This window comes from Sorex fumeus, unplaced genomic scaffold (assembly GCF_029834395.1).
Source record: "Sorex fumeus unplaced genomic scaffold, SorFum_2.1 ptg000092l, whole genome shotgun sequence".
NCBI lineage: Eukaryota > Metazoa > Chordata > Mammalia > Eulipotyphla > Soricidae > Sorex > Sorex fumeus.
Genome location: NW_026606149.1, coordinates 11,316,733 through 11,335,080, shown reverse-complemented (window position 1 = coordinate 11,335,080; position 18,348 = coordinate 11,316,733). Strand labels below are relative to the sequence as shown.

The 18,348-nt window shown below is 67.1% G+C and overlaps 1 protein-coding gene across 1 annotated transcript; it reads right to left on the bottom strand.

Moving 5' to 3' along the window:
* Positions 1 to 997: 997 nt before the first annotated feature.
* Positions 998 to 17,996, bottom strand: CTDP1 (CTD phosphatase subunit 1). The gene is made up of 13 exons (XM_056131488.1): positions 17,682 to 17,996; positions 15,828 to 15,911; positions 15,638 to 15,731; positions 15,042 to 15,170; positions 13,929 to 14,079; positions 13,524 to 13,614; positions 12,309 to 12,475; positions 11,007 to 11,915; positions 10,610 to 10,751; positions 10,319 to 10,522; positions 4,917 to 5,079; positions 1,893 to 2,071; positions 998 to 1,449 (listed from the first exon to the last, which is right to left on the bottom strand). The coding sequence occupies exons 1-13, from the start codon at positions 17,942 to 17,944 to the stop codon at positions 1,302 to 1,304; spliced, it is 2,724 nt and encodes a 907-aa protein (XP_055987463.1). The 5' UTR covers positions 17,945 to 17,996; the 3' UTR covers positions 998 to 1,301.
* Positions 17,997 to 18,348: the final 352 nt, after the last annotated feature.

The window sequence follows — 18,348 nt, the reverse complement described above, 5'->3', positions numbered from 1 at the left end:
GCCAAGACCCTCAATAAGCCTCTCCCAACCTTGGCCCTCCCTGGCCCCCAGAGGGCTCCACAGGTTTCTTGCATTTTCTGGTTCTGCAGGAGCAGGAGGGAGATGACCCCACAACTGCCTGAGCAGGAAGTCGCAAAGTCCTGGTCACTGTGTCACCTGGAGAAGCAGCTGTGAATACTTTTGTGCTCCTGGGCTGGGAGAAGGAAAAACCCCTTTAAGCCCAGCTCAGCTGCGAAATTACTTTTCTGGGAAGTGTGGTAAGGGGCTCTCAAGCAGTGCTTGGGGGGCAGGAGTTGGCCTAGACTGGGTCCTGGAACCCAGGAGTTCCTGGGAGTGTCCTTCTGCATCAGAACTTGTGCCTCTGACCCCCAAGCCTCCCGACTTACTCGAGGGTTGTGGCCGCCTGGCACATTTGTGCCCATTCTCCCCACTGTGCCCCACTAGCCCGTAAGTATGGGCCCCGTGAGCACACCGTCCCCAAAGCAGAGCTGCCTCCCAGCCTGAGAAGACAGGGTCAGAATCTAGTGGACGCTGTGAAGCTGCTGGCCTCTTCCTGCTCTGGCCACTGCATTTGGACTTCTAGGGGAGATAATGCTTCCTCTTCCACAAGGCCCAAGCCAATGGCTACCACTCAGTGCCTGTTTGCTCTTGCTAAGACTGGACCATTGGGAAAGTTGCGCCCGATGTGGCCACAGTGCCCTTGCAGGGAGATGCCTGCAGGTGGCCTCTATCCCAGGGGTAGCTCGACCAGGCAGGGCGTGGGGACTCTGCACCCCCACCAAAACTCAGCTGTGAGCTCCTGATGCTGTTTCCAGAAGCTCTGTGGGCAGCGGGGCAGCAGGACACACTTTGGTGTGGACCAGGCCTGCCTCCCAGCCCACAGCAAATGGTCAGCTGCCACCTCTGTTCCCAAGCTGGGCAGCCACTCTCTCCCGACTCCCCCCTGGGGGTCAGGCCCTGGGTCCTGGCGGAAGCGTGAAGGAGGCAGACCCAGCACTTACAAAAAGGACTTTTATTAAATGAAGAAAAATCTGTTTGGTGGGTCAGCTATGAAATAGATTTACAAAACTTTACACAGGGGCCCCAAGGAAGTGGGGCTCCCCCGAGGCAGCCCTTCAGGTAACTCCAGGGGGAGGGGCCGGTGCCCGTCGGTGGCGCCCGGTCCTCCCGCACCGGCGCCCTGCTGCCTTCCCTGTCTTGGGCGCGGCGCCCAGAACCCTGCTTGCTGGTCTGCGCCGTTGCCGACCCCCGGAGGCTTGGCTGTGGAGCACCGAGTCCAGCGATGGGAAGCGCCGCGCTGCTCACATGAGGTCGCTGAGCTCCGCCTCCAGCGCGGCCGCCATCTCGTCCGCCTCCGAGCTGCTGCCCTCTTCGTCCTCGTCCTCGCAGCTGGACTCCCCGCTCGACCCACTGGCTGCCTCGGCCTCCGTCAGCTTCCTCTTGTGGCCTCTGCGGGGGAAGGCGCCACGCAGCGGGCATCAGGGTCTCCGTCTCTCTGGGGCGCTCCCTGGGACCGCTCCGAAAGGGGAGGGCAGGGCTCGCGCTGGGTGTGGAACTCCCAAGGGAGGAGCGACGGGGGCCTGACTGGGCTGTGCGGGAGCGAGCGTGTCTGCTGGCTCCTGGACACAAGCGGGAGGTGGTGGCTGTGGGGACTGACCACCCGCAGGGCCGCACACCAGCTGGGTGCTTCCTGCCTGGCCATCCTCAATGTCTAGGGGAACTGCAGGAAGGCGGGGTGCCCGGAGGTGAGGGGAGCCCCACAAAATGAGGGGTGCCCCTGAAGTGAGGGGAACCCTGCGAGGTGAGAACAGCTGTGAGGAGACCCCCTGGGTGAGGGCAGCAGAAAGGCAGCCAAGCGGCCCCAGAAGAGCGCACGGGGGACCTGCCCTCACCTGGGTCCACGTCCATCTGCCATGTTCTTGTCGCAGGATGTGGCACACAGCACAGGGTGCCCCTTGGGGGCCCCTGCAGCCGGGGCCTCCCTGGGCTCAGGGCTCCGCTCGGGACCCTCCTCTGGCCTCCTCTTCTCACTGTCGCTGTCATCACTGCCTTCTCCCAGGATGTCGTCCACCTGAGGGGAGGTCAGAGTCAGTCCCCTACCCACCCCCGATGGACCCGCTCTAGGAAACCTGCCCGTTCCCCGCACCCACCGGGCGCAGAGGCCCAGAAGTAAGTCCCACGGATGGTGCCAACTGCGACCGTCCAGGGCACCTGCTCAGGCTGAGCTTCTGCCCAGACACACCCCGGCTGGTGCAGCAGACCAGGAAACTGACCAACCAGCTGAGGCCTGAACCCGGACAGGCAGGGGAGCAGGCACTCAGATCACAGCTGGTGCCAGGGCGTCCAGCCGGACTTCACTCAAAGAAGTGAGGCTTCTGCCCACAGAATGAGCCGGAACCTCAGGAAGGCTGCCCAGTTCCCACCCTGGAGTGACCAGAACCCTGTGGACTGTCAGGACCTGCATGAATCCTTCAAATGCGCAGGCTCAGCCCGGAGAGCCTCGGCCAGGGATGAAGGGGAGGACAGCCGTCTCCCCCGGCCACTCCTCACCCAGGTCTGGCCTCTGTGTAGGCAGCAGCCAGCCCCTGCTGAGTGCCCGGAGCGTCTCCACTCTGACGAGCTGACCTATCAGAACCCCGTAAGTCTGCTCTGAAGACACCTGTTCCCTTAATTTTGCAACAGGTTCCGAATGAGTAACAGGAATTTGAAAGCTTTTAGGACCCGGGAGATAGTACAGGGATCCGATGCTTGCCTTGCAAATACCTGATCCAGGTTTGATTCCCAGAACCATAGATAGTTCCCTGAGCCCACCAGGACTGCCACACTAAGTATTTTAAGCAGAGAAGCCCCGAGGCACAGGGTGTCCGCAGGGACCCCACGTGGTACCAGGGCAGACATCATGGATGGGAGACCAGACTGCCCATGAGGGCTCTGCTGCAGCCTCAGAAGCCCACCTGGTTCAGCAAGCCCTCGGCCCGCTCAGGGGTGTGTCCCCAACAAGACTGCCACTGACAGGCACAGAAGTGCCTTCTCTGCAGGTTCTGTCCTGAGTGAACCTGGCATGGACAATGTCCAGTGGGCACCAGAGCAGGCACAGGGCAGTCCTGTGGAGGAAGTGTCCTTCCCAGTGCTGACAGGACTTGGGAGACCCCGGGGAGGTGCACTGAGCCACTGCCAAGAGCGCAAAGGGCCAGAGACATCACCTGGGCAGTGGTAGGCACGTGGTGGTGGCTGTCACAATGGAAATGGAGGGACAGTCCCCGCACTCTCCCAGCCATGACACTGGGCAGTCTGAGGGTCAGCACAGAACACCTGTTGGTTAGAGCAGGTGTTTTAAGTGAAATCTTGTCACCTGAGCAGGTATCTCTGGGACCACGAAACTTCAGTGGTAAAAGAGAATCTTTTTTCGCTTTTTGGGTCACACCCAGCGATGCTCAGGGGTTCCTCCTGGCTCTGTACTCAGGACTCACTCCTGGTGGTGCTTGGGGAACCATACGGGATGCTGGGGACTGAACTTGGGTCAGCCGCTTGCAAGGCAAACGCCCTACCCGCTGTGCTATCTCTCTGGTCCCTGAAGAGAACCCTATAATATGGACCAAGAGGGGGACGTGGGAACAAATCTGAGTTCCTGGAACTGTGACCCTCAACACAAACATGTGCAACTGCCCCCCAAGAGGCAGGGATGCACAGTCTACTGAGAAGCGGCTCTGGCTGCACCCCAGCCTCCTGGTCACGGTGGAGTCGTCTCAGACGGGGCGAGGGTGCGTGGCCGTCGCTCCCGGCTTCCCACTCTCTCTCGCGACGGTGTGTGGCCTGGAGCCACACTTGAGAGGCAGCTCCCGCCGTGAGCGTACACCACCCTGTCCTGGGCCTCTTCTTTTTCATCTCCCTGCTGGGCCCTGGCTCCTGCACTGGCTCGTGGCCTTCAGGTCTACAATCTGGTGCCCGGTTCCAGGAGCAGTGCAGGTGGTCAGGACGGGGGTCTCGATATGCCCTCTGTCACTGCAGGAGCTGTGCCTGCGTGCTCCCGTCCATCTGTCCAGGCAGCAAGCAGAGACCAGAGACTCCATAAGGGGGTTTCCTCCCGGAAGCCAGACGGGAGATGCAGAACTGAGGCTCTGGGGCCTGGATTCCCCTCGAGGTCGAAAGGGAGGAAAAGAGAGAGGAAATGCTGATGTGGTCGGAACACGCTCTGGTCGGGACAGGGTGCTCACGGCACCACGGGTGGAAAGAAGGAATCTCTACTCCACGCTGCACCTCTCTCCTCAAGGACATCTCACAGGACGGAGAAGAGGTGCAACTGGGGGAAGAGGGAGAGGAAACTTCTGTCAAGCCCTGCAGTGGAAGCGGAGCCTGTGCACCTGGGAACCAGGGCTGGTGGGTGGCGTGTGCACAAGCGTCCACAGGTGGTGGCCTCTTCACGCGTCCACAGCTGAAGAAGCTGCTGCAGGACACCCGCCGTGTGCACGCAGCACACACCCTCTCGCCACACTGGAGTCTTCCCTGGGCTGTCTCTGCCCTGCAGCCCTCGCCCACACCCACTGGCTCCCCGGCAACAAGCCCGACCCCCACTCCCAGCACCCACGGGAGCCGTCTGGGGAGTGTGCTGGACGGAGGCACGGGCATGGCTGACGGCGAGCGCCACCACTGGATCAGAAGCTCATCCCGTTTCCTCGGTGCTACGGCTGGACCCGAGTCAGTGTCCGCTGGCTCAGGACAAGGCTCTCTCCACAGAACGAGGACCCGGCTGATCAAGACCCCAGGTGGGCAGAGGGGTGAGCGCTGTGGAGGCCTGAACGCCCAGTCTCTCATCAGCGACAGGAGAAACCGAGTGGTCAGTGTTGCTGGGTGCCCGTGGGTCTCAGGCCCCTCGCAGTGCCCGTGTGCAGCCTGGACACGACTCCCGGAGTACTCACCTCTTTGTCCATACTTTCTAGGTCCTCCTTACACAGCGTGTACAGCGGCAGCGTTTCCGACAGGCTGGGCTGTCTTTTCCTCCTGGAAGGGCCTGGCTGTGGTCCGTCCTGGTTTTCTGGTAGCTCTTCACCGAACATCTGCTGCTGAGGTGGCTGGACAACTCTGAAATGAATTGCATAGCCCTGTCTGAAGAAAGCCGCCGCGACCTTCCTCTCAGCCCAGACTCAGATTTCTGAGTAGTGGCAAGAGTGACGCTGTGCAGGCTGACTGACGGAAACGTGACCAGCCTTGGCAGGTGCGACACCTTTTCCAGATAAGTCCTGGCAACCTCTAGAGGATGGCTGGACTTGGCTCACGCCTGGTGGCCCACACCCCAGGGGCACGGTGAGGCATCGGGACGGTGCTGGGGAGCCCACGGACAGTGGCTTTCCACGGCCGAGTGAGCCACTCCATGGAAATCCAGAAGCCAGTTCTGTCCTGTCCAGGCTGTGAGGAGGCAGGAGCCTGGGGCCATGGCTGTCCTGTCTGAGGGATGGTTGCACCGGGGGTGGTCGACACCAGAACACAGCAAGAGGCACAGCCGGCTCGGCCAGTTCTGGTGCCTTCGGCCCCCAGCCGCGACTCCTGTCAGACAGGTGTTCCATGCCAGAGTGCTGGACAGACTCTCACCAACAGTGACCCTGAGAGTGACCCTGTTCTGAGAAACAGTGGACTTGGTCCATGTGCAAATTAAAAAGCAGCAACTGTGTTAGGCTGACCACTGGGTGGACCGATGGTAAGCGATTCCAGGACGTCGCATCCCAGGCTGCCCACTTACCGTCCCCTCTAATACCCGAGGTTCCCACTATGGGCCTGGAAACAGCACTGGAAGGGGCTGTGACACATTCCTGTCACCCTCAGGACAGCCCACAGGGAAGTGTGGTCACCACAATACAGGATGGGGACAGCAGAGGAAGGCGCCAAGCCCAAGAGGCAGGAGGGCTGGAAGCATCCCCACTGGGAGGATCCCTAACCCACGGCCTCGGGGAGCCCCAGGGTCACGGTGACAGGGTAAGAGGGAGAGGCCTGGAAGAGGGACGGGGACCCCCAGGGGTGGGAACGCAGGGCCCCTGCTCGCAACACGGCACGATGGCGTGTGCGTCATGACCCTGGACTCCGAGGCCGGGAGAAAGGCAAACCCCACAGAGCAGCCAGCGAGTCAGGAGGGGAGCTGGGGCCCAGCACAGTGGACTCCGGCGGAGCTGGACCTGTGCGCTCAGACCGTCCGTGTTAACCAGGGCCTGGAGCCCGCCACCATGGGGAACCCATGACACCCATGTAAGGAATGACCATCCTGCCTGTCGAGAGGCTCGGAAAGCCAGCAGGAGACAAGACGGCACAGGCCAGGAGGCAGGTGGGCAGCCCAGGACACGGGACGGTGAGACCCACCCCCCGATCCCAGGGCTGACACCCACAGACTCACAGAGCCACAGCCCTGCTTGTGAGGCCCAGGTGGGAAGAGCCCCGAGGCCTCTCCCGGGTGACCGGCAAGCCTGTCCACAGGACCCTGAGCGGCGTGTGGAGGGGCCAGTGCCGCGAGTGCCGGGGGCTCCCAGCTCCGCTCCCGCAGAGTTCTCAGCTCGGAACCGCAGGCGCACGGGCCGTTGCCGGGTGGGGGCGGGGCGGGGGCGCTTCGTGGACAGCGGGCTGGAGACCCAGCCGCCTCTCTGCCAGGCGCTCCTTGGCAGGTGGGGGCTGGGGAGGGCCCACAGGATCTGCAGCTTCTTACGTCTGCCCAGAGTCTGTAATTATCTCGAAATAAAACCTTTAATTAAAAACTAAGGTTCACAACTGACGCGCAGCCCCGGAGGAGCTGAGGGCGGCCTGCGGAGCAACCCTGCCTTCCGGCGCCGAGGCCTCCTCCGGCGGGGCCCGGGGGGTCCCTCAGCACCAGCCAGGCCTCTTCTGCGGTGCCGGCGGGGCGCTCCCCAGCAGCCTTGCTGACCAGCTGGCGTGGACGCAGGCCCACTTGCTTACTGCCCTCACTGATCGGCACTCTCGGAGGGTCCGAGCCAGGCACAGGCCGGTCCTGGGTGGCTCAAGCCGCTGCCGGCCGAGAGGAGCGATGACGGACGAAGGTTGCGCAGGCCCCAGGCGCCACCATAGCAGAGGCCAGCGGCAGGGCGCCAGGACAGCGGGCACCCGAGGGAGGGCCGGGGCCCAGCACGCCAGTCTGGTCGGGCGACTCTGAGCTTATCTACGCTGGTCCTCATCAGTCCTGAACTTGTAAACTGGCCTCAGCCATGCCCAGGACGGACGGGGACAGGATAAATAGGCTTGAGGGACTGGCTGCGCCCTGGCCGCACGGGCAGCGTGGCCGGGGTATCAGAGTGACGCGAGGCTGATGCCACGTCCACAGTCTCCACCTCGAGCTGTGCCCGAACCGTCCCGAGCGTGACACCGAGCCGAGCCACTGGCCTCGCCTACCCCTGCACCGTGCACCGTTGGGTCCCTGGGATGAGGCTCTACCTTGCTTCCAGATGCTTCTGCCACTGGGCCTGGCCGACAGCAGCAGGCCAGCACAGGACAACTTCCGGGTGGAGGGCCCACAGACCCCCGGCGCCCAGCACCGTTTCCTCCGTCCCACTCAACAGCCCAGCAGGCCGGGCCCCCGTGGCACTTGCTGCAGGTCTGGGCAAAGGAAGGAGCCAGTCCCGTGATGCCCTGCTGAACCCCTGCCACGAGGCCACCCCTGCCTCACCGCTCCTGCTTCCAGATCAAAACCCAAGACCCTGCCCGCTAGTAGCTGGCCCACCGGGACAGGCAGAATACAGTGGGCAGAAGGGGTGGCACACGCCACTCCTGGGAGGTGCCATCCCCACGGCCCTCTCTGTCCCGGGAAGCCTGACTCACAGACATCCCTGCCACTCACCTCCATCACCCTGGACACCCCAGGGCCAACTCAGAGGGGGCCTGCTGGGCCCAGGGCAGCAAGACGCCAAGTAACAAGCCTCCTGCCCCTCCCTGGGTGACCGCGTGGAGCAGGAATGGGGACTCAGCCACTGTAATAACGCTGGCTGCCGCCTCTGGCTGTGATACAGCCCAACACCCACCTCGCTCGTAACTCCCCAGCCAGCCACAGGCCCACACTGGCTGCTCCCTTCCCAGCCCGTCTCCTTCCTGCTCAACTTTCCAGCCTCCTGGGAGACTGTGGCCCACCCACACCCCCCACCCCCGCCGAGAATCCCAACCACCTCTCCTGACACCTGCCCAACACCTGGGGACCCTCTCCCTGCCCCCCCACGCCCTGCGAAGACCCCCTGGTGGCCCCTCAGCCTCAGGGGCCAAGCCCCCTGGGGCCACACCAACGTGACAGTGGAAACGGTCGTGCTGGGCCAGATACGGCTCTTGTCGGGGCGAGCCGTGAAGACACGGGGCATGGCAGCTCAGCTTCCACCTCCAGCACCTAACTACAGACACCGGGTCCTGGGTGCGCCCAGCCACGGGAAACATCGACCCCTCACAGGCAGCCCGCTATGTGCGTGTCACTCCCACTCGCCAACCGTGTTGGTAGCATCCACAGTACAGTACGTCCACGGCAGCCACCGGCGGCACACAATGTCACTCAACACAAAAGCATGTTTCCTTTCTGCTTTACTGATGCCTGGGGGTCACACACGGGCTGTGGTGCTGAGCCGGGGCTCACCCCTGGCCAGGAGGCCCCCCACCTGCCTCCGGGGAACGTGCCGGAAAGGAGCTCAGTCTCCTGTTCTGTAAGGCCACTGCCGTCGGCACCCTCACGTCCCGGTCCTCATCTTTGGTCTTCAAGGTTTCCTGGCCCTGGGTGGGGGTGGGGTGTCGCCAAGGGGGCCCGTCCTGGAGATGCTTTGGATGCTGTCGTCTGCACCCTCCCCCACGGCTCTGCGTGCTCCCCGCCCCCCCCGAGTCGGCCGTCTGCAGCGGCTCCTGCTCTCTCCCAGGACTTCAGGCTCCTTCTGGTTCTAGAATCACCCGGATCCCTCCGCAGGTGAGCAATCGCTGCACTCATCTGCCGCCCCACGCGCACGTGCTTCTCCATTCCCAGGCGTTCCTTCCGGGCCTCGGAGCCTGCACCCCCGGGTCTCCTGCTGCCTGACGGCACGTCTACCCCATCTCGGCCCGCAAACCCCCCGACGCCGCAGGGGACTGTGTGATGCCCTCGCTCCAAAGCACATGCCCACCTGCTGGGCCCACCTACACCTGCTGGGCAGCGGTGGCCCGTCCACAAGACACAGCAAACTATGCTAAGTCACCCTTTGTCCCTACACCGCCACTAGGTCCCGAGTGGTGCTCCCACCTGGGGGACATACCCGCTGGGCCTGGAGCCCAACTGTCCCCGAGCCAGACACTGACCACAGCTTGCTGGACAGCATCTCCCTCACTGCCCAGCGGAAGCCTCATCAGACACTTTCCCATCTGTGAAGCCCACTGTGGTAGCCTCTAGGACCTGCTGGGAGGAAGATCCCGGACGGCCCAGGACGGTCATGGCAAGTGGACAGCCGACATGCCTTTCACAGCACTTTTACAAATGTGAGAAGCAGGCTGAGGCCACCGGCAGAGGAGACCGCAGCAGCCTGGCACCAGCAAGCGATCCCAAGCCGAGCCGAGGCGGCTGCGTGAGGGGAAAGGAGGGGAGCCACGAGGGGCCAAGAGCACCCCCACACGGCAGCACACACTGGCCTTCAGGGGGCCCAGCGTGGCCGTGGGTCCCTGCATGCCACTGCCCCTGAGTGCTTCGAGCCTCTGCTGGCAGCAGGGCAGGGGTGACCAGGGACGACGGGTGGGCTCCGGGACAAAGGGGAATGCTTCCTGGGTGACACGTCCATCCCCGAACTGCAAAGAAACAACCCGTCCTCAAAACCACTTGGGGCTGAAGGCAGTGTGTGTGCGTGTGTGTGTGCGCACGCGCATTTCTGTGCTGTGGGGATGGGGGGAGGGTAGGGCGAGGGCAACACTGGCCCTGCGTGACCCTCCCCCCACCCTCCTAAGCCAGCCCCGGGAGCTCAGACCCTGCCTGGAGGGGACGCTGGCCCCAGGGGCAGCCGGGCTACGCTCCCAGCCAGCAGGGGACAGCAACTGTGTCGTTGGGCCCGGCTCTGTCCCCCGCAGCACCCCAGACCCACTGGGCAGCGGGGCCCCTCCCACCAAAGCAGGTGACAGCTCCAGCCGATCCTGTCGGGGAGTGTCCTGTGCAGTGGCCAGCCCCGGGCCGCAACTGAGCCCACGCTGGACCAGGACGGGTAAGGCCACCCAGGGCCAACAGGGACGGAGCCCGGGCCAGGACAGAGATGCAGGCTGTGGCCTGCGCGCAGTCGGCTCCACGTGGACCCTGCCTTGGGCCGCAGCTCTGCAGGCCTGGTGGAGAAGCCCGCCCGGCACGCACCTGAAGGACGAGTGTTCTCCGTGGACAGGCAAGGAGCCGGGGGGCCCGGGGCCGGCAGCGCCCTTCCGGATGAGCTTGCCCGTGTTGGCGTCGTAGATGCGGAGCTCGGGGCCAGGCTGCACCCGGGGGTGGACGGGGGTCGGGTGGAACAAGGCCGGGGGCGGCGCGCCCTGCCTGTCAGGAAAGGCCGCAGGGCTGTCCTCCCTGGGGGCGAGAGCGGCCGTGAGGAGAAGCCGCGGGTCCCTGGCGGGAGGGTCCTCACAGGCCAGGCCTCCCGCGGCCGTCCCTAACCTCTGTGCCCGGCCGTAGTCGTCCCTGAGGGGGAAGAGCTGCTCTTCCACATGGTCCCAGCGCTCCAGGCAGCTCCACAGCCAGTCGGGGTTGACGACGTGCAGCTGCCCACACTCCTGCGCCTGCCGCACCTTCTCTGTGCCTGCGGGAACACAGCTGCCTGGCCTGACGCCGCCCTTGGACCTCTGGAGGGGGGCTGGTGTGCCGGGCACCCCCGCCACTGGCCCGGAGGGCAGTGCTCGCCCGCCCCCGCCCACCCCCGGGACGGCCATGGCAGGGGCACCCTGCGCAGGCCCGCAGGCAGCAAGCTCGTGCCCTGGAGCCCCCAGGAGGGCCTCCGGGCACATGCCCGGCCAGGCCCCTCCTGCAGAACCCCGGGAGAGTCCTGAGCACTCACCAGCCCGGGCGGCCACCAGGTGGGTGGGCCTGTCGGGGTCGTCGGGGTCCAGCACCAGCTGAGTGAGGATCCTGGCGCCTAGGGCCGAGGCGTGGTAGTGCTCCCGGGTCTTCTCGATGGGGAAGTTGGTGGGGTGCAGCCCGCTGAAGAGGATGGCCACGTCCGCCAGCACCTTGCTCTTGAGCTCGGGGACGATCTTCCGGATGTCGGGGGCCTCTGGGAGGTCTCCCTGGAGGAAGCGGTCGTACTTGGCATAGTAGTCAGAGTGCACGCGGGCCAGGATCTCCTCGAGGTAGACCAGGTGGTCGTCAGCGTCGGCGTCCTCCTCCTCCTCCTCCTCCTCCACGCTCTGGTCCAGGGACTCGCCCACCGTGATGCCCGACTGCTCGCTGTTCTGGGACTCGGTCTCCGCGCAGCCCCCGCCCAGCCCGTCCCGCTCGCCCTCCTCCAGCCCGTCGGCCGCGGCCGCGTCGCCACAGTGGTTGGGCCCTGCCGGCTTCTCCCCGCTGCCAGGCAGGGCCGCCTTCCCGCGCGCAGCCGGGGGCTGCCGGCGGCTCCTAGGCTCCCCGCCCTCGCCCTCGGAGGCGGAGGACGAGCGGCCCTCCGACTCGCTGCTGCTCGCGCTGTCGCTGGACAGTTCAAAGTGCAGGTCGCCGCCCGCCGGGCCCTGGGGGGGCCGCTCCTCTGCCGGCGTCCGGCCCTGCTGCGGGGGGCAGGCCGGGGGGCCCCTGTCGGCACGAGGACTGGGCCGCGGGCCCCGCTCCTCCGTCTGAGCAGGGGCGGGCCAGTCCCTCGGGGGTTTCCCGAGGCCGTTACTCTGCTCCACCCCAGACACGTGCCTTCCCTCCTCAGAGTCTCTGCCGGACAAGACGGGTTCTGGGGCGTCGGTGCCCTTGGGAGAATGATTCACTAAAGGCAACACAAGAAGGGAGCGGCATCACTGCCGGCGCACATACGAGCAAGCACAGCCCTGGCCCCAACGCCAGGTCCGGCGCCCCCGGGCACACGCCGTCCCCTGCTCAGGACATCCCTGCGGGGCCCGTCTCCTGCCCGAGACCTTGGACGCTGGTGACCCCCGCACCGCTCAGGACTCCTCAGCCACCCCCCGCCCTGGGCCGGGGAGCGTCCCGGGAACCGGGTCCCAGCAGCACCCCGGAGGCCGCGTCGAGCTACCTTCCCACCTCACTCAACTGAACGCTGGCCAGCCTGCGCTGAGCACCCGCGCCGAGACAGAAGGCACTCACCCCCTCCCAACCACAGGACGGGGCCCCACGGCTGCCCACCCACCGCTGTACCACCCACCTCTCCTGCGGGCAGGGGGCTCCCGGGGGGCAGGGGGAGCGTGGATGTCGCCCGTGCCCTGGAAGTACACGTATTTCTTCACCGTTATCAGGTTGGGGGCAAACTTCCAGACATCTTCTCGGTCGTCAATGATGCAGACCATGGAATCGCCACATGGGAAGAGGTTTCTGGAAGCAGAGTGGCGGAGCCATCAGTCACAGCCCAAGACCCTTGCCGGAATGTCGGCCGGCACCTGGAGGCCCCGGGGGCAGAGGACCTGCACCAGTACTGGGGACCCTCCGCGTGAGCCGACAAGCTGTGTCTCAAGAAAACGTCACACAGGGAAGGAACCCCAGGACAGCGTGGGACCACTGCCAAGCGCCCCCAGCTGTGGGGCAGAAACTGCCGCAGGCCCGAGGGATGGGACCAGACCATTCCCCTTAGCACCCAGGGGCTGCCTCCGAGGCCCCGACCCCGTCACTACACTCCCGAAAGCGAGCGGGAAGTTTGGGGTGAGCAGAGACGTTCAGGCTGGGTGTGCCCGTCCCGGGCTGTTCCCCGCTCAGAGACAAGCGTGTCGGGAGCATCCCAGGCCACAGGCTGCCTGGACGACCCAGGACACGGTCACCCGGCTGGGATGAACCTGCGTGCACAGGCGGAGCACGAGAGAGCTGAGCTAACGTGTGGGGACTGCCGACCACGAGGAGACCCACGGCAGACGGGGGGAAGCTGGTGCCCCCACAGCCTCCTGCAGCCCCCGCCCCCGGCACACCCCACCTCCGTGGGGGCACGTGAGGCCGGTCTCTGAAGCAGATGCTCAGATTCCCAGTCTGTCAGCAGACCTGGCAAAGGCTCACCCGTGCGGACATCGTCAGCCTAAACTCTGGATGGCAGAGGAAAGGCCAAGAGCCACCAATGGCCCCAGCGTACGGGGCAGGCCCACCAGGACACGCACCAAACCCCACATCTCCGGTTCCTTCCCTGAGCAGACGCGCAGGGACGCGTGCTCCGCACCCCAGGGCTCGGAGGGAGGCTGGCGAGGATGGGAGAAATGCAGCACGTGGCGACCCGGGATAACGGCGGAAATGTGAGTGGCCCAAACACCCCCGACGCCTCAAAGCAGCATGCTCTGGGGTTCCCGCCCAGGACGGTCGGCGGTTTATCATCGCCCAGAGCCCCCGGCGGGCAAGCCCCAAGGCTAGAAGCCGTGGCTCAGCGGGGTACATACAGACATACCTGAGGTTGCCTGTTTTAGAAAACGGATCGATACATTCATCCCTTGACAAGATCCGGTGAGAAAAAAGCTTCTTCTCGGGATCTAAAAAGCCTGTGGGAAGAAAGCCACAGGGCTGAGAGCCGCTTGGACACCCGGTGAGGGGGCCACCTCGCTGCCACCAAACGCGGCACCTGCTGGCCCAGGCCCGCCCAGGCCGGCTCACCACGCGGCTGCGCGCCGCGACCGGCACCCGCCTGCCTCCACCACGGGGGAGCTGAGAGCAGGCTGGACACTCGTGTGCTGGGCCGGCCCCGTCGGCACACGGCTCCAGACGCGCTCCCCGGACGCCCTCCACGAGCCTGTCCCGGATGGCGGGCCCCAGCTCAGCGGAAGAGTGATGGCGGGCACAGCCCCGGGAGCCCTACCTGCGATTGTGTGCGCGTACAGCCTGCTGCCAAAGGTGAAGACGTGCAGCTCGTACAGCCTGGCGATCTTCTCCAAGAACTCCTTGCAGTGTGGCCGCAGTCGGGTGTGCAGCATGGGCTCGCCCCGGCCCAGCTGGAAGTGGAAGATGCCCTGGAGGGAGAGAGGCCGAGAGCACTGCTCACACGGGGGTCCTTCAGGCCACGAACGCCAGCATCCCCCCCCGCCCCCCGGCTCCAACCCCGCCTGGAAGGACACTCGGCCACACCTCCACTCAGCACGGACAGCCCCATATGCTGTGTGCTAGAGTGCAGCCCTTCCACAGCTGGAGACAGTGACTCCCGGGTTGGCCCAGATGTTACTGTGTTACTGTGTGACAATCACAGTAACTAAGATAGCCCAGTAACCACATACAGTAGCAGGGAGCGACCACTAGTTAGTAACAATGTCCAGCAACTAACCACAACAACCACAATAACCAGGATCAGGGAACCAGCCATGATAACATAGTGACCATAACAACCAGGCAACTGTCCACAACAACCATCAGAGTCATTCACGGCAGCCAGGGAACCACGTCAGGGCTCCCTACGACCACCACGCATGTTCAGAAAGTCGGTCCTTTTAAACCTGTCTCTTCCTGATTTCTGTCAGATCACCTCAAGTAACCACTGAGAAAAGCAAACAAGCTCAGTGGAAGTCTACATCCAGCTCTGCGACTCTGCAATGAGCACCCCTGGAGGACTCGGGCCCAGGCCCAGGCATCCACCATGGCCGTGCCACCTCAGGGCTGGTGCCCATGGCATTGCCCCAGGGCACCCGACGGCCAAGAGAGCTGAGCTCCAGCTCGCCAGGATTCGTGGAAACACGCCACCTCAACAGGCCCAAGAGCCAGGAGGGGAGTGAGATGACGCGGGCCGCCCAGCTTCCCCCAGACCCGCCCGTCTCCCGGCCACCTCGTGAGGCCAGCCTGGCGCTCGCTCCACCCAGGACCCCCAGTCCCGCTACACAGGTAATCCAGTGCAGGCTCCAAGGCCCCCACGGCCAGGGAGGCTGGAGTCACTCAGGAGCCAGCGACCCGAGAGGCAGGAGGGCGCGTGCGGGGAGGCCACCACCTTGCTGGACATGTGCTGGCAGTGCTGCTCCGTGGTGTGGATCAGGGTCTGGTCCAGGTCCACCATGAGCACCAGCTTGCGGTTCCGGTGCAGACGCTGCTGATCCTCCCTCCCGAGCTGCTCCGCTTGCTGCAGGGGAGGGGAGGACGGTCAGTGAGGCCCAGGAGCTGCCCTGCCTGCTCCGACCGCGCCGTGGAGGGGGTTTCCGGACAGCCAGGCACCAGCGAGGGCTGCAGACGGCAGCGGGGCCAGCGAGTCCTGACCACGGGAGACCGCGTGGAACCCCTCCCGGAGCGTGCCACTGGCACCGAGGCTTCTGGGCAGCAGCCGTGCCCCTGCCACGGACACCAGAGGCGTCTGACCACCCCAGGTTCAGAGCGAGGAGAAGGAAGGCATCGGCCTCTGACGGCCCCCCAACCCGGACGCCCCTCCGAGCAGCCCCACGCTCAGGGACCAAACGAGAAGCAGCCCCACGGGCCCAGCTCAACGGCAGCCCCGGGCAGCTCGCCCAGGGCCTACGGGGTCCTAAGGCCCACACCGGGGGCAGGAGGACACAAGGGAACCAAGGCCCCGGGGCACATCCACTGTGGACTCACCTCCGAGCTCACCATCAGCTCGGGGACGCTGTGCACCATGGACACGGTGGCCGTGGACAGAGGCACTTGCTGCTTCCCGTTTTTGCTCTGCAACCTGTGGACGAGACGAGTGGGCGTTGGGGGGGCACGTGCAGCTGCCGTTTGGGGGGAGGGGGACCCCGACACAAGCCGTCTGCGGCCGGACACTCACTGCGTCAGGTCCTGGCCACACTCCGCGCACAAGCCCTTCATGACCACCGGGTGGCTGCATTCTTCCAGCCGCAGCAGGACTGCCCTGCGAGGTGGACACGGCGAGTGAGGGACCTGCGACAGCCCCCGGGACAGCCGACCAGCAGCAGCCGGCTGGGACGTGGCCACGAGGCACGGCTGCACTCAGGGAACTGCTTCGAGGAAATGCCCGGCTCAGCCCTGGCCAGGGCACAGGAGCCAAGAGCACGCGGGAGGCTGCAGCCCGCCTCTAAGTGACACTCTCTGATAGTCCTGTGGAGCCCCATTTGCGGAACCCCTGACCTCACTCAGGCCGCCCGAGCGGGCAGGAGCTCAGAGCACACGGGCATCTGCGACAGATACCAGAACTAACTGCCTTTCAGGCTGGCATCTGTCAGCAGGTGATTTTCCGGCTCCCGCCCTGCGGCGAGTGGGAGGAAGCGGCCAGGAGGCCGGGAGAGGGGCAGGAGCTGGACGAGGTGGACGGGCGCAGGAGGGGAGGGGCAGCGGGCTTCTCCCTGCCCTGACTGCTGGGCTGACCCCGGGGGGCCCCTTGGTGCACAGCGGGGGGGGGGGGGCCGCGGGGGGGGGGGCGGGACACACAGAACCGGCAGCCCCTCACCTCCGGCTGGTGACTGGGCGCGCCCCTCCCTCTCACAGGACGCGGCAGCAGGAGACCCAGGGGCTCCCCGGGGCGCCCACGGCACGAAGGTGCAGGCCGCTCCCCTCGACCCCCGCCAGTGGGCCCACGCCCGCCCTCGGAGAACCCGCTGGCCAGGGGCGGGCTGGTTCCTGGGGGGAAGGACGCGATACGCGGGTCCCGGGGGGCCGAGCCCGGGCAGTGCCAGCGCGCAGGGCGGGGGGGGGGGGGGGCCTGCAGGACTCCGCTGGGGGTCGGGGGCAGAGGGCAGGGCCCCCGCCCCGGGCTGACACGCGGCCAGAGGACGAGGACGGGGACGGGGACGGGGACGGGGACGGGGACGGGGACCGGGACGGGGACGGGGGACGGGGACGGGGACGGGGGACGGGGGACGGGGACGGGGACGGGGACGGGGACCGGGACGGGGACGGGGACGGGGGACGGGGACGGGGACGGGGACGGGGACCGGGACGGGGGACGGGGACGGGGACCGGGACGGGGGACGGGGACGGGGACCGGGACGGGGGACGGGGACGGGGACGGGGACCGGGACGGGGACGGGGACGGGGGACGGGGGACGGGGACCGGGACGGGGACGGGGACGGGGACCGGGACGGGGACGGGGACGGGGACGGGGACCGGGACGGGGACGGGGACGGGGACCGGGACGGGGGACGGGGACAGGGACCGGGACGGGGACGGGGACCGGGACGGGGACGGGGACGGGGACCGGGACGGGGGACGGGGACGGGGACCGGGACGGGGACGGGGACAGGGACCGGGACGGGGACGGGGACCGGGACGGGGACGGGGACGGGGACGGGGACCGGGACGGGGGACGGGGACGGGGACCGGGACGGGGACGGGGACAGGGACCGGGACGGGGACCGGGACGGGGACCGGGACGGGGACGGGGACGGGGACGGGGACGGGGACCGGGACGGGGGACGGGGACCGGGACCGGGACGGGGGACGGGGACGGGGACCGGGACGGGGACGGGGACGGGGACGGGGACGGGGACCGGGACGGGGGACGGGGACCGGGACCGGGACGGGGGACGGGGACGGGGACCGGGACGGGGACGGGGACGGGGACCGGGACGGGGACCGGGACGGGGCGGCCGCCGGCACCGCGCGCGCCTCCGGAGCCCGGGGACCCGGCCCGCGCCCCCGCCCCGCAGGCCCCGCCGCACTCACCCCGGCGCCAGCAGCTGGCCCGGCTGCGCGCACAGCTCCCGCACCACGCCGGCGCGCTCCGACCGCAGCCTGCGCTCGGCGGCCGCGCGGCCGGGCCCGAGCCCGGAGGGCGGCGCGGAGGCGGCGGCCTCGCACACGGCCAGCACCGAGCCGATGCGCACGGCCGCGCCCGCCGCCACCCGCCACTCGCTCAGGCGCAGCGGCCCGGGGCCCGGGCAGCGCACCTCGGCCACGGCCGCCCGCGCGGCGCCCGGCGCCTCCATGGGCCGCGTCAGGGCCCGGCGCCCATGGGCGCACTCGCTCGGCACCGGCTTCACCCGCCGCGGCGGCCGCGCGCACTTCCGGGGCGCGTGACGTCACCCGCGCCCGCCGCCCGCCGCCCGCCCGCGCCGCGGCCCGCCCGCCCGCGGGGTCGCGGCGGCCGGGGCGCGGGGGGCGGGGCCGGCGCCGGGGCCCCCCGCGACCCCCCGCCGGGGCCCCGCGGGGCGCGCGCGGCGCGGGGACTACGAGTCCCGGCAGGCCGCGCGCGAGCCCGTCGGGCACCGCGCGTCCCGGCGTGCCCCGCGACGGCTCCCGGCGGGCGGCGCGGACCCCGGAAGCTGGACCGGCCGGCCGCCTTCCCGCCGGCACCGTCACGTGACCGCGCCGTCGCCGGACTACGAGTCCC